The sequence below is a fragment of the Helianthus annuus genome, chromosome 13 (assembly GCF_002127325.2).
Source record: "Helianthus annuus cultivar XRQ/B chromosome 13, HanXRQr2.0-SUNRISE, whole genome shotgun sequence".
Taxonomy (NCBI): Eukaryota; Viridiplantae; Streptophyta; class Magnoliopsida; order Asterales; family Asteraceae; genus Helianthus; species Helianthus annuus.
Window position 1 is genome coordinate 9,638,845 of NC_035445.2, and position 22,076 is coordinate 9,660,920.

Consider the following 22,076-nt stretch of genomic DNA (forward strand, 5'->3'; position numbering starts at 1 on the left):
ATTACCATCACTCCATTAAATCTTGGTTTAAAAAAGCGGGAATCGCACAAAAGCGATGAGTCTAAAACCAATTTTTTTAAAGCAAAGTGCAAAAGCGGTGAGCTTTTCGTACGCAAAACGCAAAGTGATTATATAATTTATTTTATATATCCCATAAGTGTTTAGCATCAAATACTATATATATGTTTTAAAATGAAAAAAACATAAATTTACAGCCTAAAAAGCTTGTGGTACAACACTCAGCAGCACATAAACACACCATGTACATAAGGCATGCGCCTCACCTGCACTTCAGGTCAATTTTTAGGCTAAAAAACGCGCCTCACCTGCGCCTTTTGTACATCGTGCGCCTTGTGTCACATAAGGCAATTTAGTTGGCGTCTTGGGTCGCCTCGCGCCTAGATGCATTTTTTAAACCAAGAATTAAATCACAGTTGTGTATTGTTTTTATGTTTTTAACAGCTCTTTCATTAGAACACCCATCTAGAAGAAATCCACTTTTGCCTAACTTACCCTCACTTGAACCTAAAAAACTAACAAATACTTCCTCCGCATCCCATTCTTGAAGCCAAGATTTTCCAAAACTCAAATTATATTATAGAGTAATTACAAAACTGAATACTCAAATTTTATGGCATCATTAATCCATCTTTGTATTCACTTGTTAGCTCCAAAACACTTTCTTAATATCATAAAAAATTATTTCCTTTACACAGGAGGTATAACCCATCTCCTTTAATTTCATAAAATCTAATATTTTGATAAAGTTGGTAATAAGGCTGTAAGTATTAAACTGCACTTTGGCCGACTATCGACCGTTTTGGTTTTATAAAGCGTGAAGCGCGTAAAAGTGACAAGGTCTAAAACCGAGGCGCAAAACGCAAAAGTGGCAGGCTTTTCGTACGCAAACATAACTGGAAACCATCTTCATAAATCATCACAAATTTAACAATTTTAGTAAACTTCAGTTAACTACAAGTCAATCTTTTCGACCCCTTTGCAGCTGAATATTTGATACTTGTTACTGTGACCTCTCATCCACCTTTACCTTGTTCACATCCCTCTCAGATGTCTTGCCTTGTTTCTTCCCCCTGTACAATAAAACCACCAGTCATATTCAACATGATTTTCCCTAGAATTGTTGGCCAGAAGACCAAAAGACAAAATAAAACAAAAAATTTCACAAGCTAAAAGCGGAGCAACTTCTAAGGATATACATATGCTACTTTTTAAATGTTTAGAGGTCGGTTTTTAAATGATCCTCCTTCTAAGGATATACCTTTGCTACTTTTTAAATGTTTCGTTGTGCACATTCCTACATCATAAGCCAATGGTGTGTAATGATATGGATAAACCTAAATAGAATAAGATGTAAAGTTTAAGAAAAGGAATGGGTCACAAGTCATACAGCCGCCAAAACTGATGTATCACAAAAAACATATTATTGGAGTAATAATACAATAATACACTTCTATAACAATTTTCAAAACTCAAAGAAAAGAATATTGGTCAACCTGACCCGTAAGCCCGTTTTGACAAGTTACCCAACCCGTGAAGCTTTCCACCTCTAATTCCCAGCATATACCACATAGAACACCATGATTAACATACAGAATTAGATCAATAAACTAAGCTTGGCCAATAAAGACTATTGAATCAGCTAGTAAACAAAAAGAAACACCAAATTAGATCAATCAATTAAATATGGAAGCAAAATTACTCAACAAAAATCAAATAAACCAGAGAAAACAAACCTCGCATTGTCGCTTTGCTGTGATTGAGCCAATGTAAAAGGCAGTCCTTGTGAACAAAGATGATAGCTTTTAGCTGGTCATAGGGGGTATACCTAACAACATTAAAGATCAAATGTTGTGGAAGGTAGACTATATAAAGAAAATACTTCCAACCATGTTTCCTCCACCAACAGTACTTCCAGATTCCTGAGAAGCGTCCTCATCTTCCATATCCATGTCTACCTGTCAACATCACAGGTGTCATTATCTAAATACGATTCGACTCTTCAGGAAGCCAAACAATATAAGGATCTTTAGCTTTTGCTAAATTTATCTCTAAACCAAATTTCTTCTCTAGAAAAAATCATGCATACAGGCAAAAGCAGAGCTGTGACTCATTAGTAATGAGTCATTACCCAACCTGTTCGCAGCCCGGCCTACCCATTTTTACCTCTACATGTTATATATACAAACAGGTATAGATAAAATATACCTGAGTATGAAAGGGCAGTGATGGTTGTGGGTTTGCTGTCTTTTCTAGAAACAGTACACAGCTAATGCCTCTGGCAAGCAAGAGAACAATTTGTTTCCCTGCCAACCTAAAGAATATCAAGACAAAATATAAAATAAAACAAAAACAAAAGAATTGCAATGAACCAGCTTAAAACGGGTCATCTTCGAGATGGATTCAATTCTATTTCTTGACGGGCCAACTCCATTGAACTTCCAAACTTATCGTCTTCTCTTGCTATTTGTTTTTCCCCATCTAGATCCAAAAGGTTTGTAATCTTGCAATTTTCATCCAACTCGTTAACTCCATCCATTTTTCTCCGTTAAATGAGGGGCATTTCCGTCTTTTTAGACATTTTTTTTGTGATGATTAAAGCATTTGGATGGGGAGAAATCAACAGAGGTGAATCTTTATTTCTTATAGTGTCTTTATTTTAATAAAAAAAAGTGTATAAAAAGACGGAAATGCCCCTCATCTAATGGAGAAAAATGGACGGAGTTGATGAGCTGGATGAAATGGCAAGATTTCAAACCTTTTGGAACCAAATGCGACAAAACAAACCTTGGGACAAAAGTCGCAAACCTCAGGGACAATATGACAGCTGAGCAGCAGCTACCAGAGCATCATCGGTGTAACGGAGTTTATTGTGATATTCTTATCATTCTCCAAGCCCCTTTAAAATCTGTATGGTTTCATCAACTATGGGCTCGGGCACCTTTACGGGCTGGAAACGTCTCTCCAGTGCTAGGTCCTTCTCAATATGCTTCTGGTACTCATCAAGTGTTGTAGCCCCAATACACTGCACCAATAGATAATTGACACATAATGAGTTCAGCACAAGTGATTTGCCATGGTTACATTGTTCACTAAAGTTTAGCAAAACTTACTGATATCTGGTTCAAGTCGAATATAGGAGCACGCGCTTGAACCAACGGTTTCTCACCACTAACACCGTTTTCTGTTTCTTTCTGAACAAATTCGGTCACTGGAAATGAATTGTTCCCTATAACCCTTTGGTTTAGATCGACACCATACAAATTTACATTTCTTCCCAAGTTATTAATAATGTTTTTCTTCTTTGTATACATTTTCCCCCTCTGGATTACGTTTGGAGTCGGGGGCAAATTCGTCAAAGTCGCAGCCTTCTTCGGGTTATTAACCTTCTCCTTCTTGCTTTTCCTGTATTGGGTTGTTTCTATATTCGGTAAAATCACTTCTTGTGAAGTTGATGTTCTCGTTTTCAATAAAAATTTGCGTCGACGCCTCAAGAGCCTGGAAAAACAAAGAACAAGAACCGTAATCTTGATGAACATTTAAATTTCTCGAATTCGGAATAACGATTGAATATGTTGTAATTAATTATCAAGATGATAATATACCTAACTTCAGCTTCTAAAGTTTGTTTCTTTTGCTTCATTGCCTCCAATTGGTTTCTTGCAGCCTCTGTTTCCTGTAAATTTAGAATAATATTCAACAATAAATATGATGGTAACTTCAAGATTTTGGTACTAAAAGGGACAAAACCAGTGATTGTACAAGATCATAAAAGATTTTACATAAATACCCTTTTGAAATTGAGAGATCAAACAAGATTTTTTACAAAGAAATTTCTTCAAATTATTAGTAAACAATTTTTTTTCCATCTTTCAATCCCAGTTCAGATCATAACCCTAACCCTAAAATACACCCAGATATTCATGTCAAAAGACTCAAAACATAGATCAAAGGTCAATATTTGATTATTAAGAAAAAGCATGAATCTTTTTTATAAATCTTGAACAAAAAACAATAGATCTATTCTGATGCATACCCATATACATGATAGCATAAAGATCATCAAGAAATATCTAAGAAATCACTACATATGATCAAAACAACAAATCCCAAAAGGAAATCAGACAAAACATAACCCAAGATCAAATCTTTAATCATAAAATGAAAAAAAGATACCTGCTGCAACTCAAGAAAACCTTCAAAAAGGCGATTCAAATTTCACTGACCTAAAACCAAAAATCAACACAAAAAATATTATTAAATAATAAAAAATACAAATGAATCAAACGATTTAGAGAAATATACAAGGTAAAGATGACTCGATTACCTGGTTGTCCGCATACGGATGAAGAAACCGGCTTCATGTTATTCGTCTAACAAAGGTTTCGTATCGGAAATCCTTCAAGATCTGAACGATTTTGTATTTAGGGTTTCTCATGCCGTCATCTCTCCTTCTCCATCGCATCTCTCTCTCTCTATTTCTCGTTCTCTCTCTGTCTCCCTCTCCTCTCTTTCCACTTGGGAATTCAAATTTTGAAAATGCAGAGAGAGGAATTTGGTGCAGATCTAGATCTGGCGAGTAGGACAGAGGAATATGGTGTAGAGAAGAACACTACAGCTTTCAAAAGTAAATGTGCGGATCATGATCCATGTGAAGCTGATGGACGGTAGGATCATGATCCATGTGAAGTAATGGACGGTAGATCATGATATCTGTGTTTTTGTTTGAGTTAGTAAGGGTATATGTGGAAAGTGAGCTTATAAATGTGTTTCTTGTGTTTAAAAGACTTGTACATTATGCATTAAGTGTGTTTTAAGGAAATTTTTATGGACTTTAAGAAGTCCTTCCTATATGCTTTATAGAGTAGTATATATATATATATATATATATATATATATATATATATATATATATATATATATATATTATCTGGTTTATTAAATTTAAAAACAGTCTACCAATGACATTGCCAATGAGGTAGTGAGTGGTTCGGGAATGACTTGATGTTCCTTGTGAACCAGGTTCGACTCCCACTCTCCCCATTATTTTCTGCAGCATCCGGGTGGAGGGCAAATATGGGTGGCGCCGGTTCGTCTTGGATGGGAGGCGAGGTTTTACCGTTTATTCCACAGTCGCCTTCGGGTGGTTGGAGGTCAGGTTTCCGTGCATCTGGGAGAACCAAGGGGCTGGCGGCGATCGAGTAGTCGACCTTGGCCACAGCGCCACGGTGGTTGGCACGTCGTTACTTGTCGTTAAAAAAAGTGTACCTGTGGCGTTGACATTGCGAGACACGAGGTATGAACTCGCATTTTATAATACTAACTGAAGACTCAAAAACCAGTTGGTTCGAGCTGGGTTGAACAGAGCTTCAGATTACCTTGACGAGAACCTGTAAGATCACAAGAAAGGAAACACACCGTTAGCCTCGTCACAGGGAGAGGGGCCTCTCTGTGACCAAGCTCGGGCGTAAGAATAAGTATTTGTGGAGGAAAAGTAAGTCAGTGAGAGAGAGAGAGGAGAGTTTAGAGAGAGAGAATAGCAATTACCCTTTGATGGAGGTCTTGGCGGGGTATTTATACCTTTTGGGTGTGCTGACGTGGCAAGTTAGTTAGGGTCGGACCAGTTGTTGTCAGGTAGTTAAAGTTGTGGGCCCCTAGTTAGTTAGGGAAGATCCTATTGGTTAATCGTTCCGACTGGAGATACTAGGTACGACCACTCCTTTAGCATAACGGTCCGACCTTGTACTTATCAAGTATTCGGTCCGACCCAGGACGTATCCTGTGACAACTCGAGTTTCCGAGATTCCACTTTCGCATTTATTGCACGTTCACTGTTTGTTTAATGCTTACTTACACAATTGGTTTGCTTTGTAACTGTATACGTTGTGATTTGAAAAAGTGTATTGTGATTGTTGCATGGTTATGTGTTATTTTACGAATGATTTGACAAATACATGAACTTGGTGATGAAACTGTAAATTATATTGTGATGAGTGTGTTTTATGTAAAAGATGAAACTTAGGGGTGAGTAGAGTAGTTAGTGATATCTTAATAACTCTTAACCCTATCTCTTTCACAAATCATCATACGTACTTTCACATCTTCCTCTACAATCCTCTCCTACAATCATCTTCTTCATCATTCTTGGTGGCACAAGCTCTTCATCACTTTTGATCTCTCTTCATCTAGAATCAATCTAAGGTAAACGTTTAATGATTATTTGTTGTTAATCCTTGATTATGTGATTCATGCAAAACCCTAGTTCTACATATAATGGCTCTGTGTTTATTGATCTTCCTGATTATTGTGAAATGGTTTGTGAATAGTTGCTTAATCAAATGCTTGACAATGAGATGCATGATATGTTAGAATTGTTTGATTGTTGATTTGATTACAACACTGGCAATGTTCTGGGATTAGGGTTTTGATCGTAGTCTGCAAATGTAACTGTTCCATTGAAAACTTTGAATTAGTCTTGAATATTCGCATGATTTTTAGTTCAGAGATTGTGTCAGGGTTTTGTGAAGTCACAAAGTCCGAGTTCTGATTGAGTGCTTGATCTGAGTTTTGTGAATGAATCATGGTCTGAGTTTTATTTGTAATGCATAAGGTCCGAATTCTTTTGTAAAGGGGTTACATAGTCCGAATTTTGTAAGGCTTGTAAAGGTCCGAATTTTGTAAAGCACACAAACACAAGGTCCGAGTTTTGATGATTTCTCATGAGGTCCGACTTTTGATTCTTACATGGTCCGAATTTTTGCTAAGTATGGGGGGGTCCGAACTTTTATAAGGGATGCTTGGTGGGTCCGAATTTTAGGGAGAATGTTTGGTCCGAGCTTTAGGCCTTAGAGGTGGTCCGAGTTTTATGCCATAATGGTTGGTCCAAATTTGTTAATATTGATATGGTCCGAGTTTGGTATGATGTATGGTCCGAATTCTTGTTATGTGTGTGTAGTCCGAATTTCATATAAGTATAAGTGCCTGAGTTTACTGTAAACACAAGTATTAGAGATTAATGTTAACACTAAGGATCCGAGTTTATTTATAATACTAAGTTCAAAACCCTGTATGAGGAACAACATGCTACTGTATGCTACTGTATATGACTGTATGATACTGTATGTATGAAGAATCTATGTCATGTCATTCTGTACACGATTATCACACGGAACACAGTTGTTTAGACATCAAGGAATTGTAAACCCTAATTGAATGTAAACACTTACATTGAGTTTATGTGCAATGTACCTTAGGTCGTGTGTAACGGACCTAACCATTAATTAACACTAGAAGCAATAACATACCGAGCAAACCAAGGTGAGTTCACACTCTTACTAAGGCATGGGATTCCCAGGGATTGGGAATGGGTTGAATGATGGAATTGAACAATTATTCGTACTTACACGGCTACTAGACTATCTACCATGGTCCTCGGGTTAAGCAGGACACTTACGTAAAACCTACGTAAACAAGTACTTACCAATGTCCTCAGGTTTCGAGGGACACTTACGTAAAACCTACGTAAACTCACACATGCTACTGTCTTCCGGAGTCAGGAAGGATACTTACGTAAAACCTACGTAAACCCCACGCGTACCACTGTCCTCAGGTAAAGAAGGACACTTACGTAAAACCTACGTAAAGCTTGTACGTACTACTGTTCTCGGGTTAAGAAGAACACTTATGGTTACAAATAGTCTAGTATATATGCAACTATGGGAAGCCCCCACTAATAGAACATACTATCGGCCTAGTAGAGCCACGTGTTACGAAACAAACTTACTATTACGAACTTACTTACTGTGAACTCGCTCAACTAGTTGTTGACTCTCTGTTACATGCCTTGCAGGTCGTTAGATTTACATGGAGCTTGCACTGGGAGGCGCGGTCGTTGTGGACAAGGATCGTGAATGCTTTGATTAAACATTTGACATTTCATACATTACTTATGTTGGGCTTTTACTCATATGCTTCCGCTAAACGTTGAATTTATACTTATGTTTGAACACCTTTCATATGGATTGGTTCGGTTAAATTACATTTACTTTTACTATTTACGTTGTTCTATATGATTGGTGGCTTGATCATGGTTAGTCACGCTCCCAAGCGGTGATACTCCGCGTGTGGATTTTGGGGGTGTGACATATCCTCATCAAGTCCCCCTAGTTCGTAGTGTTTGTTTAGTAAAAGCTTTGAACTAAATGATGGGGTTTAGATTCGGCGCTTTTTCTTTTTGCGGTTTTGTATTTGAATTTTGAATTTCGGCGGTGATTTTCATTTGGTGACTGGCGGTTACTCTATCTTTTCTTTAACCAATGTGACTCTTGACATGCATCACCCATCGTGATGTGTCATTTTCTTATTGGTGGGTTTAAGGCGGTGAAAACCCTTATAAATAAGAGAAAAGGTTATTTTTTTCTTAGCTTTTTTCATCTATTTCATCTTCCCCTTCTTTTTCTCCTTTGGATCAAAACTTCATCAATCAGGTAAATACGCTCTTCTGTAATTATGGCCAATAAGAGCAATTTGTCCGGCTGTTTCAATATTTTAAACCTAAACGGTCTGGAATGGTATGTGAGCCAATATGCGATCCCGGCTTCTTTAACCCCTATTCTTCCCGAAAAAGATACGGCCATCTATCCTTTCGTCCCCGGGAAGATATGTGTTTACACTCGAATGTTTGACTACTGTAACTATCGTCTTCCCCTGATGAAGTTTTTAGTTAAAGTTATGATGTTCCATGAGGTTCACCTTTCTCAGATGAACCCTTTTGGCCTTCCCAAGGTGTGTCAATTTGAGCTTGCCTGTCGTAGCTTAGAGTTCGATCCGGATTTGGATGTGTTCCAGGCTCTTTATAAGTTGAACCAGACCGGCGATTGGTATACTTTTGAGGTTCGGAAGAAGAACGCTTGCTGCTACTCGTGGATTGCTGTTGGACCGTTCTATGACCCTGAATAGTTAGTTAAGGCAGTTCATCTTTGTGTATAAAGGCGGAATCAGTGGAAACAAAGTAATAACAGCTTTTCCTTTCAATTTCCTTTTCTATTACTTAATTCTGAGTCGTTTACAAGAATTCTGACAAAAATCCGGCAGCACCTCGACTCTGATTTCGCTTCAACTGATACATAAGTGAAATCACATTCTAGTATTTATAGGCATCAGGTTTCGCTCTAAACAACATGAGCGAAACCCTATGACTTCCTTATGAGCGAAACCCCCTAGTAACTATGTACATATGAGCGAAATAACAAGTTCTGATTTCGCTCAGAATGACACAAGTGTCATCTGGAGCGAAATTACCTTCTAAAACCCTAAAAACTATTTTTCAACTCCGTACAACCTATCTAGACCTAAGATTCTATACAAACGTAGTCAACAGACATTCAGTGCATCAACAGACTCCCCCTTGGATGTTGACGAAGTCTTCGGCTCTGAGTCTTCAGTCTTGGTCTCTTTTCCCACTCTGTCTTTTTATTGAAAAAAAACTATCTTCACAGGTTCAGAATCACTTCCTGGCTCTCTCTTCAAACTTCCCCTTTGATTGTTGATCCAGAACTCTAGACTCCCCCTTTCACTGACTCCCCCTCTTGAAATGCTGGAATCTGAGATCTTGATCTGATTCAATCTTTAACACTTTGTTGCCGTGGGAATGATGAAGTCCAAAACCTGTATCTCAAACAATAACATTACACTCTATCTCTTCACAAAAAAAAAACACAGTCTATCAGTTCTAGGAATCCACTCAAGTATTCAGGTCCAAGTTAATGACCCTGATTACTCAATTAATCTACCAAGTCCAGTTTAATGACCTTGGTTGATCTTTTGACAAAACAAACTGATTTTGTAAAATATTTTCAAACACTTTCTGAAAAAAAAAATAACAAGCATCAATTTAATGAACTTGTTTTAACTTGTAAGTCACTCAAACTCTGATAAAGTAAGCTCTCCTCATTCTTCAGCTCAGAACTTTTCATGCATCTGCTTTAATCTTCAAGAATCCAACGATTAACTCTCCACTTTGGTTTGTCAAAAATAAAGCAGAAATAAAATCTTTTTGGATTTTAATAAAGTGTTCTAAACTAAGAAATGAAATATAGAAACTTAAATTGCAGAAAAGAGTTAACTGCCATTTTCGTCCCTGTGGTTTGGTCACTTTGGCCATTTCAGTCCATTTTTCAAAAATGCGCCATTTTCGTCCCCCACGTTCTGGAAAGGTGCCATTTCAGTCCAAAAATCATAACTCAGTTAAGTCAGTTAGTAAATAAGGACTGATTGTGTAAATTTTTAACATAAAGGACCATTTAAGTAAATATTAAACACCACCACCACTAGCCCTGCCACCACCACCACTCCGCTGCCACCACCACCACCGCCACCACCGCTACCACAGCCCTGCCACCACCACCACTCCGCTGCCACCACCACCACCACCACCGCCACCGCCACCACAGCCCTGCCACCACCACCACAGCCCTGCCACCACCGCCACCACAGCCCTGCCACCACCACCACTCCGCTGCCACCACCACTCTCACAGATCGTAAACAACTCCCCACGCTTTGTAATTGTTCAATAAGCATGCATGACACCACGTGAAATCGGAGTTTTTATAAAAAATTCAAAGTGGAATTAATCCACAGAAGTTTGTCGATTAAGTGTCAAATTGTTGTGTTATTTAGAGTCCCTGAACCCATACGAAACTCTCACACCCTTCAAAATCCTTTTCCCCTTCGAAAATACCCTCTGTTCATCGTCTGCAAGTCTCGCCGGAATACCCGTCGCCGGAGACTGTCGCCACGCCGTTGTACGCGATACCGGATCGGTTTTAATCACCCAATCGGTATGTTTATACTTGTACAATGTTTCTGCAAGTTTAATTTGAATATTATCCGGTATTGATCGAGAATTAGGCCGTTTGACTTCTGTTGACCGTTTTGGGGAAGACGATGAACAGTAGCATGGTCACCACCACCGCCGCCGAAACCACCACCATCAACGTCATCATCGTCATCATCTAGGGAAGGCAGCCCCACCGTCGCTGGTTCTCTCTCCCGCCTCGTTATCTCTCTCTCTCTCTCTCTCTCTCTCTCTCACCGACTTTCTCCCTCTCTCGTCTGATATGATGATGAACCGGCTGTGGTGGCGGTGGTGGCAGGGCTGTGGCGGTGGTGGCAGGGCTGTGGTGGCGGTGGTGGTGGTGGTGGCAGCAGAGTGGTGATGGTGGCAGGGCTGTGGTGGCGGTGGTGGTGGCAGCGGAGTGGTGGTCGTGGCAGGGCTAGTGGTGGTGGTGTTTAATATTTACTTAAATGGTCCTTTATGTTACAAATTTACACAATCAGTCCTTATTTACTATCTGACTTAACTGGGTTATGATTTTTGGACTGAAATGGCACCTTTCCAGAACGTGGGGGACGAAAATGGCGCATTTTTGAAAAATGGACTGAAATGGCCAAAGTGACCAAACCACAGGGACGAAAATGGCAGTTAACTCTGCAGAAAAATAAAGAAATTAAACTTTTTACAAACATATTTTTGGTGAGCGTGTCAGGGAATCATATCAGCTTTTCAGACAAATTACAGGTACTCAGACTTAAACAATTCACGTCGATTGTCGATATACTGATCCATCTTAAATTCTCACACAAAGTTCAATCTACTCAGGATACGATTTAGATGTTTTATGAACTTAGCTCATTCATGTGTCCCACTTCTTGAATATACTCCCGTATCCAGAATCCCAAATATTCAGTCTTACAGGTGAGTATACCACAGATGATATCTGTTAGGGGTTAAATATGAGGGCCGTGAGAGCTCAAGTTGATACTTCCGTATACGCAGAGAGATGACGGCTTCGACTTTTCGGTGTGTCCCCTTTAGAGGATCTTTTAGTTACAACAGCACACGATTAGCATTTTGCAATGTTTCATCGTTTTTTATGCTGAGGGTGGTGCTAGATTTCAAGCAATGCGGAATGTATTATTCGGGGACTAGGTCAGAACTTCCATTCAGCAGAAGTCCCGGAATAATACCCCAGATATCACTGAGTATAAAGACCTAGTATCTCAGAATAAGGGACCTTTCAAACCAGATTTCAGGGGTTACCTATATATCCAAGTAGTGTTTCCCACGAATTACGCAAGTTTGAAATTTTATGTTTATATCCCGACTAAATCTACTAAATGTGCGAAAACCTATCGACACATCATCAGCGAGACTGTTTAACTCATATAATCTTTACAGATCTTTAGCATACTGTAATTGTCTAGCCGATGTACTATCATTTTCCCTTTTTTACACAAGCTCTTTTTCAGTTTTCTATTGTTTTTGTATTTTGAAATTTTATCATGTTTTTGTATTTTTGCATTTTTTAATGTTTTTGTATTTTCTGAAAATATACTATTTACATGTACTCCCCCTAAATACCAAAACAAGTAAAAAATCGACAAACCATTGCAGATTGTGTCTCATCTTCATCCACAACAGTACTCTCATCAACGCCAATTATGCCATCCGACTCCGAAAGAATCTTCATACCATTCAGTTTTAACAGATATTTAAACCGATTTTTATCAAAAGCTTTGGTATGTAAATCAGCTTTTTGTTCGTCAGTGTGAATTTTTTATATTCGTATAAACTTTTTCTCGAAACAATCGCGAATAAAGTGATGACAAATTTCTATATGTTTAGTTTTAGCGTGATGTACTGGATTCTTTGTTATATTTATAGCGGCCTCATTATCAACAAAAAGAGGTGTGTTAAGAAACTGCAAACTGTAGTTGCGCATCTGTTGCTGTATCCACAGGATCTGAGAGCAGCAATTGCTAGCAGAAACGTACTCTGCTTCACATGTAGATAGCGCCACAGACATTTATTTCTTACACTGTCAGGTGACCAATCTAGGTCCAAAGAACTAACCGGCATCCTGCAGTTGTTGATTTTGAATTGACTTTGCAGCATCCGAAATCCGAATCGGAATACCCTTCGAGCGTAAAGTCGCCTGTTCTAGGATACCACAACCCCAATGTAGCAGTTCCCTTCAGGTAGCGTAATATCCTCTTCACAATAATCATGTGCGAAGCTCTCGGGTTAGATTGATATCTTGCTGCGAGGCACGTTGGGTACATGATATCAGGACATGAAGCAGTTAGGTACATCAAAGAACCTATCATGGAACGGTAAAACGTCTCATCAGCCCTGTCTCTGGTGAGATCTGGGTGAATCCCATGATTTGTTGCAAGAGGGGTAGCAACTGGAGTAGAACTTGACATTCCAAATTTCTCTAGAATATCATGCACATACTTCGTCTGGTGAATGAAAATTCCCTCAGGTAGTTGTTCAACTTGTAGTCCCAAAAAGAATTTCATCTCCCCCATTGATGACATTTCTAATTTTTGCTTCATCACCTGTTCGAAGTCTTTGCATAGATTTTCATTCATCGACCCAAAGATTATATCGTCCACATAAATCTGAACTATTAGAAGATGTTCGTCGAACTCTTTAGTGAAGATAGTGGCATCCACTTTTCCACGTATGAAACTGTTGGCTAGTAGGTGTTGAGACAAAGTCTCGTACCAAGCTCTTGGGGCCTGGTGTAAACCATACAGCGCTTTGTCCAATAAGTAGACCTTGTTTTTGTGGATCGGATCAGTAAAGCCCGGCGGCTGACCGACATAGACCTCCTCTTTAACCTTCCCATAAAGAAATGCCGATTTTACATCTAGCTGATAAACTTTGAAGTTCTTCCAAGACGCAAGTGCAAGGAAAATTCTGATTGCCTCTAGTCGTGCCACAGGAGAATAGACTTCAGTAAAATCAATCCCCTCTTGTTGACTAAAGCCCTGAACAACGAGTCGAGCTTTGTTCCTTACAACAACTCCTCTGTCGTCTCTCTTACACTTAAAAACCCATTTCGTATTGATTTTCCTATGACCATCCGGCAAATCCACTAGCTTCCACACTCCCAACTTTTCAAACTGACTTAACTCTTCTTGCATCGCAATGACCCAAGAGTCTTCAGTAAGCGCCTCTTTGTAAGTTCTTGGTTCGATCTGCGAAATAAAACAACTTAATGAAAATTCAGTTTGTAAAGGTGCTACTGTAGACTAAAAACGTGTAAAGGCCTGGTCAATTTTACGTCTCGTACGAACGCCTGCTTGCAATTCTCCTATGATCAACTCCTCTGGATGGTATGAAAGAGATCGCGGCATTACTTCGCTTGGAACATCCACATCGCCTTCCAGATTAGTAACATTTTGATCTGCACCTTGTTCACCAATTTGGTTTGTTTGACTTGATTCTTGAATCTGCTCCCCCTGAGAATCTGAATCTCCATGATCAAAGATCGGCATGTTCTCAGATTCTTGATTAACATTCTGATCCGACTGATTATCTTGAGCAACTTCATTTTGTTGGACATCATCGTGTTCACCAGCATTACTAGGACCTGCTTCATCGTCATTTGAAGTTTCCCGTGGTCGCCTTGAATATTCAGCTGGGAACCTTTGCTGTGACTCGTATTCGCGCAAAATATCCAACTCATCAAAGAAATCTTCTTCTTCTCTCATATCAAACGAATCCCACAACTTGTCATAATGATATCGCCATGAATCTCCTGGATTTTGTGGCGGCATAGTATAACCTTGACATTCAACATTTGCAGCTTCAATAATCCGCTTCTCACTTGGAACGAAGACACGTCTTGAAGGACTTGAATATCCAACAAATATACCCTCAATGCACTTCGGACCAAACTTTCCATAAGGCTCTAGAACAGTATAGGGTGACCCGAACGGTTCAAGATACTTCAAATTAGGTTTGCGGTTATTGATCAACTCAAAGCATGTTTTGTTGAACTTTTTGACAGTGAGAACTCTGTTGAGCGTATAGAATGCGGCAGAAAAAGCTTCAGCCCAAAAATTTATTGGTAACTTTGAATCTGCGAGCATCGTTCTAGCCGTCTCGATTAGTGTCCGGTTTTTGGGTTCTGCGACTCCATTCTGCTGCGGAGTGTACGGAGCACTAAGCTCATGAAATATATGTGACACTCTGGGTTTTCCCGAGCAACCATCTGGTATTGAATTGGCGTGTACATAATATTAAATGAAAGTTGTGATTTATCTTGATGTGCTATGTGTCGATAATGTGTACGTATAATGTATAAGTTGTGTATATATATATGAATAAGAGTATTGGTGAGCCGAGACCACCAAGACCACGACTCGAGACCACTCGGTCTCGAGTAAACAGTAAACAGTGGGCCGGTTGGGACATGGTCCTCCTTTTGTCCACCAGAAAGCCCATTAGGATGCACAAACTTGGAACGAGTATATAACCCTTGTTGATAGCCAACCTTGCCATTATTGGGCAACCCACACACACTCTCCCACACACACACTCTCTCTCTCACTAAAACCCTAGAACACCACCACAAACCCCCTCTCATCTCTCTCTCGGATTCAACCGGAAGCACTAAGACTCTCGGATCAAGCTCGAAATCGTCACCCGGAAGTTGGTTCATTGATTCTTCATACCCTCAACATCAACCGGTTAGTATTTTAAGTGTTTACCATGATTTTGGTTATTAATGATAGGGTGCATTATGGATGATAGCATGATAAGGATAATGTGTTTTAGCTAGAAAGTGAGGATTAACATAATATACACCCTCTTATGTTATGATAACATGAATAATGATCCTTGATGCTAGTTAGAAATTGAATCATGTGTTGTTACTGTTGATGATGTTTTGACCAAATGTTAGCATGATTTCCTCATGTAAAATGGATGAACATATTTCTGAATAATAAATTCTGGATTTAATGAAGTAGTAATGATATTATAGGGTTAGGATGATTATGTGTTAAATGTTTGAAAACCCTAATGAAGAACAGTTTGAATGTGATATGAATATTTGAATATGCTGTGTTTGATCCATGTTGAAATAGAATTAGACAAGAAAACATGTTTATGGAATTCTATTGGATAGTACACAATCTCATGAAATTGAAATACTATTGGATAGCACATCTGAGGTTCTAGACGCATTCTGTTACCATATATGCAAGTCGAGACCCTCGGTCTCGACTCGAGACCAACACGTGACAACTCGAGACAGACTTCAAGGACTCGAGACCGCAAGGTCTCGACTTGAGACTTCATGATCTCGACTCGAGACTAAGCTCGAGACTCCCAAGGTTGCGACTCATGCCGGCATTACTCGAGATCTCATGGTTGCGACTCGAGAGCGCACGTTCTCGAGTCGAGATCACCTTGTCTCGACTGAGCTGCCTACCTTGGTTATTGGGCCACAATGTGTTACGTTTGGACTATGTGTTTAACTGGACTATGTGTTAACTGTTGCTGTTTAACCGTGTAATTATTAGAGCAAGCCCAATAACTAAATAGATAACTGCATGCATTCTATGTGTTAGATACATGTAGGATATACGTGATTACTTGTACCCCAAACCTGACCTATACTGGTAACCATGTTAGGACGTGGTGACCAGCAAGCTTGACCAAGTAAGCTAATCTGCCGAGCAACCCAAGGTGAGTTCACAACTTAAAGCATGCATTCCCGGTGGATTGGGAAACGGAACTAAAAGCAACACTATCCCCTTGTGAGGGATACAAACTTACTTTTCTTCCCTTGTGTGGGACTCTTAGTTAATTACTGTTTATACGTAAATGCAACGAACAATACTAAACGAAACTCTATCACTTAAGTCCCTACTACTTAATACCGATTAGTCGCCGGGGCCAGGCGAACGGGTTATTAGTTGATAGCGCTATTTAGGTCTTACCAGCCTCACACCGTGCCCTTGTATGGGATCGGGAGTGAACTAATAGACTCTGGCAAATCCGTCAATGATGATAGAACATTGACAAACGGGGTACTTTACGGAAACGTACGGTCACATGAAGTATTCGGTATTGGAAAAACAGTTTAGTCGCTTATTTATGGGGTAGCTCCCCATGGCATGTATAAACGGATAAATTAACTGGTGAAACAAGTTTTTGGTAATTAAAAACTGGACAACTCGTGAACTCGCCAACATTTTTGTTGACACTCTACTGCATGCTTTGCAGGTACCCAGTGACTCAGGAGCTTGCTACTTGGGGATGTGTAGTGGTCGTCTAACTCATGTGTTGGGTTCTAAATAAACATGGACCATGAACTATGCTTTAAACTGTTTTGTCTATGCTTCCGCTACTTACGTTACTATCTGAACTTAAAACTTTTGAACTTGATTATGATATTTGCAAACCCTGTGGTTGGTGAATTCTACGTTTGCTATTAATTAAATTGCTCAGTATAATTGGTGGCTGGATCCTGGTGATTCGCGCCCCCAAGCGGTGGTACTCCGCATGTGGATTTTTGGGGGTGTGACAGATTGGTATCAGAGCCGTTGGTTATAGCGAACTTGGTTTTAAAAAGGGGAAATCTTTTTGAGAAAAACCAGACTATAACCCGTGACTCGTGACGACACTACACACCAAGTGCAAGACTCAACACATCAGACCTCATAGCTCGGACTAGTGTTTACTTGCTTGCTTGCTTTATGCTTTCTGTTCTGCTATACGTACTAGTTTGCCTAGTTAGATAGATACACCTCCCTCTTCTATCTCATTCTCGCTATATTACGACATCTCACTCATACTATGTTTTCTGGTTATAAAGACAATGAGTGGACGCGGAAGAGGAAACGTTAACATGACTCAGGCTTAGTTCACTAACCTGATCAACACGGTGGCTGCAGCTTTCGCGGCTCACCCAGGAGGTAAACTCGTTATTTTAGGATGTTTAGATCCTACCGCCGCATCGTCTTTCAACCCCTATACGTATTTCGCTTCACTTCTCACAACAGGTCAGCATGCGCCAGCGCAACCACTTGTTTGTACTTTCAAGACCTTCATGGATTGCAAGCCTCTCCCTTTCAATGGCACTAAGGGTGCCATAGGTCATCTGCACTGGATCGAGAAGGTCGAAGCTGTCTTTGCTGTCTGCGAGTGTCCCCCTACTAATTGGGTGAAGTTTGCTACTGGTAGGCTTGAAGGAAACGCGCTTTCCTGGTGGAAGGCGCAAATTCAGATGCTTGGTTTGGAAACTGCTAATGCTACTGCATGGGAAGATTTCAAAGATATGATCAAAGAAGAGTACTGACACAGGGATGACATCCACAAACTCGAGAACGAGTACTTTGAGCTTAAGATGGTTGGGTCAGTGATTGAGACCTACACCAAACTGTCCAACGACTATGCTGCTCTTTGCCCAAACATGTCTCGACCTATGTACCGAAGGATCGAATTGTACATCAAGGGTTTGGCCCCAGAAATTCGAAGCCATGTGACCTCAGCCAACCTTAACACCATCCAGCCAGTCGTCCGTCTTGCACACAAACTCACTGATCAGGCTGTGGAACACGGCAAGTTGCCCAAAAGGATCAGTGCCACTGATGGAACTTCTGGTGATAACAAGCGTAAGTGGGAAGGAAACCAAAGCAAGGATGCTAACCCCACTCAGGCCCCGACCCAGCAAAGGAAAACTGAAAACAATAAAGGCCCTTAGCAACAGGGTGGCTATCGATGTGGTAGAAGTCAGTGTCAGCGATGCAACAAGATGGGGCATGAAGCCAAAGACTGTAGGAGTCAGTTTCCAGCTAGGCAGAATCAGCAGCAACCACAACAACAACAGTAGCAAGGGAACAACCGTGGATGCTACAAATGTGGAGCCACGGGGCACATGCGAAGGGATTGCCCTGAACTGAACCAGAACCGCAACAACAACCAGGGAGCTGGAAACAACGATCAAAACAACAACAATGCTGGGAATGGTGCAAGAGGAAGGGCTTTTGTGATTGGAGCTGGAGAAGCAAGGAATGACCCCAACGTCGTGGCGGGTAAGTTCCTACTCGATGATCGCTATGTTTCTGCATTATTTGATTCTGGAGCCGATGCTAGTTATGTATCCCTACGTACTAGTAAGAAACTTAAGCACCCGCCTGCGTTATTAAGTTCTAAGCATATCGTCGAGTTAGCTAATGGTAGAAACATCGAGGCCTCACATGTGATCAATGACTGCAAGCTAGTATTGTCTGGTCAGACGTTTAGCATCGATCTTTTCCGTATCAATCTTGGAAGCTTCGACGTCGTCATTGGTATGGATTGGTTATCCAAACATCGCGCTGAAATCCTCTGTCAAGAGAAAATGGTTCGTATTACCCGCCGTTCTGGCAAACCCCTCATCGTTCAAGGTGACAAAGGCGGAGAAGTCACAGGCATCATCTCGTTCTTAAAGGCCCAGAAGTGTTTACAAAAGGGGCACACCGCTATCTTAGCACTCGTCACCGACACACAGGAAAAGGAAAAGAGGATTGAAGATTTTCCAGTGGTACGCGACTACCCCGAGGTATTCCCTGAAGAACTACCCGGACTCCCTCCCCGTCGTCAGGTCGAGTTCCAAGTCGAGCTAACTCCCGGAGCAGCACCCATAGCTCGAGCGCCTTATCGACTAGCCCCCACAGAACTAAAGGAACTTTCTGCACAACTACAAGAACTAATGGATAAAGGATTTATCCGTCCTAGTTCGTCACCCTGGGGAGCACCAGTGCTCTTTGTTAAGAAGAAGGATGGCACATTCCGAATGTGTATCGACTATCGTGAGCTGAACAAGGTTACCATCAAGAATCGCTACCCCCTCCCGCGCATCGATGATCTGTTCGATCAGTTGCATGGATCGAGCTACTACTCTAAGATTGACCTGCGATCAGGCTATCATCAGTTGAGATGTGACATCTGTGCTTGTAATCATTGTAAACAGTTCAAGTATCAATGAAATAAAGTTATTTGATCCTTGTGTTTGTTTTTTTTTTGTTTGATGTTTTTCATGTTTTGACTTTTACTCGATTTCAATCTCTATATCGCTTTCTGGGGAATTATACGCAAACTGGTGCGTAAACGTAGTCAGTTATATGCAACAAATACTCCGGAACATCAATTTATGCTTAACATACCTTAAATAACCTTTACATAACTTAGAAATAAGTTTTGAAGGCTTTGGTATGGCAAAATCTAGTTAATTCGCTTATAGGGACTAAATTGACAAACTGCGAAAGTATGCCAATCTGAACTGTAACGAACAATCCGGAACATGGCCATAAGTTAAACACACCATAAATATCCCATATATAGCTTAGAAATAGGCTTTGAGGGGTTCGGTGTGCTAAAATAAACTTTTGGGTCATTTAGGGACTAAAAGCGTCAAAAAGTGCATAAGTTTGCATTTTCGCGCATAACTTACGTTCTGAATACATCCGGACATCCAAAAATTTATGTAAGCATTAAAATATTATGTTTTAATTTTTGGCATGAGAAAAATCCATTCGTCATGCAATTTGGATCGTTTTTCGCGCTTATGCGCATTCCGTCGTAATTAACCGAACAACGCAATCGTACGGCCAAACGAACCGACATCCGGCATATTTTTGAGCATATTTCAAGTCCCCTATACTTTAACTTCATTTTAGAGCTTAAAAATGGGTTTGACGGGTTTTAGAAGTGCCAAAACACGTCCATGCGCGCACAGGGGTCAAATCTGCCAAAACTGAAAGTTAGCTGGTCTGCAGGTCCCTTACGGACCGTATGGGGTTGCTTACGGTCCGTAAGCCCTTCCCAGATCAGCAGAAATGTTTTCCAGCTATTCCCAGCTGTTACACACTTATGCCCATGGTTTCTCCTAAACTATGGGCTGGTTTTGGGTGCCAATGGTTTTGTAAATCAGTGGGTACGAGGTGTACGGCTCAGATTTAACGCTTGGGGAACAAGAAACGATCTTAACGGTTCCATCTTTCCTATAAATACCCAACCCCAACTTCATTCAAACCCACTTGATTCTGAGATTTTCTCTAAGTTGGAGTTATAAACACTTCATACCTGAGAAATACTCGGAAATCAATCTTGCGGGGACCTTCTGCAAGTATTCTTTCGCGTTTTTCGTTCGTTTTAGCGTTAAAGTTAAACTGCGTTTGACTTTCTGCATTGACCAGTTTATGGTCAACGCGAAGTTCGTTTGAACTTCATAACGTGAGCGTAATCACGATGGTTATAGTCGCTAGCGACTATACCTACTGATTACCACGTTATCTAGGCTTAGTGACGAGTCGTAGTTTCGGCCAAAATGCGTTTTCTCATGTATTTTGTAACCAAACTACTCTAGGGTATTAAAACCGTTTGTTTTAATACAAAACCTGTTTTCTAACTTTACTAAACATGTTCTAGCATGTTTAGCTCGTCGCTTTTAGATTTGTGCTTGTTTAGGGTCGTAAAGGTAAGCGATCTAATCAATCGCTTATGCTTACGAACCCGACCCATTTGGTCGATCATTAGGATCCGACCAAACATTTTAGGTGACCATAGTTGTATAGGGAATAACCTTCCGAGGTTATACCTTATGGTCACGACGTTTAAGTAGTTGTATGATAAGTAGTTCTTATGCCTTTGGTAAATTACCAAAATACCCTTTTTTGCCCTGAAATTCATTTTAAGCATACGTAACTTAATTTTTGACATCTAAACTGATTTAGCAACAATATTAAGCATGTTAAGGCGTAACTTGCTTGTCATAGGACTAGTTAAGCATTCCGAACGCGTTTTACGCGAGCGACGCGTTAAAGTAGCATAAGCTACCTAAACGGGTCGTACCGGTCAAAAGCACTTAGGATAGGTTTTGTTTTAGTACGTAGGCTTTGTTAAACCATGTTACATAAGTTCCCCTACTTATTTGGTTTACGAACCCTCGTGCTACCCGATCCTCCGATAGGTCCGGTTATTAATGTAGATACCTATATAGGTGCCGTTTGATTCCGTGATTTTCTAGCATTGCTTGGTGGTTATCCTACGACTTCTAAGCAATCTCAAGTGAGTACATAGTACCCCTCTTTTACTGTTTTCCAAACATTTTGGGGTGAAACACATGTGCCTACTTGTTACTTTCGTGCTTTCTTGTTTTCACATCATATGCTTGCTATGTTCTTTAGTACACTTATAGTACATGATTTCAT

The 22,076-nt window shown here is 40.2% G+C and overlaps 1 protein-coding gene across 7 annotated transcripts; it reads right to left on the reverse strand.

Moving 5' to 3' along the window:
• Positions 1-879: 879 nt before the first annotated feature.
• On the reverse strand, positions 880-4,621 carry LOC110897634 (chaperone protein ClpC4, chloroplastic-like). 7 transcript variants are annotated; one of them, XR_004876151.1, is made up of 9 exons: positions 4,346-4,621; positions 4,195-4,244; positions 3,624-3,694; positions 3,132-3,516; positions 2,227-3,043; positions 1,908-1,976; positions 1,755-1,827; positions 1,515-1,567; positions 880-1,091 (listed from the first exon to the last, which is right to left on the reverse strand). XR_004876151.1 is itself a non-coding variant. In XM_035981576.1 (6 exons), the coding sequence occupies exons 3-5, from the start codon at positions 3,659-3,661 to the stop codon at positions 2,903-2,905; spliced, it is 564 nt and encodes a 187-aa protein (XP_035837469.1). In that variant the 5' UTR covers positions 3,662-3,694; positions 4,195-4,244; positions 4,346-4,616; the 3' UTR covers positions 1,945-1,976; positions 2,227-2,902. The 7 variants fall into 7 exon arrangements, 1 of the variants encoding a protein (XP_035837469.1); XR_002568816.2 differs by lacking the exon at positions 1,515-1,567 and having other exon boundaries at positions 1,755-1,976; positions 2,227-2,324; positions 2,391-3,043; positions 4,346-4,620; XR_002568819.2 differs by lacking the exon at positions 1,515-1,567 and having other exon boundaries at positions 4,346-4,620.
• Positions 4,622-22,076: the final 17,455 nt, after the last annotated feature.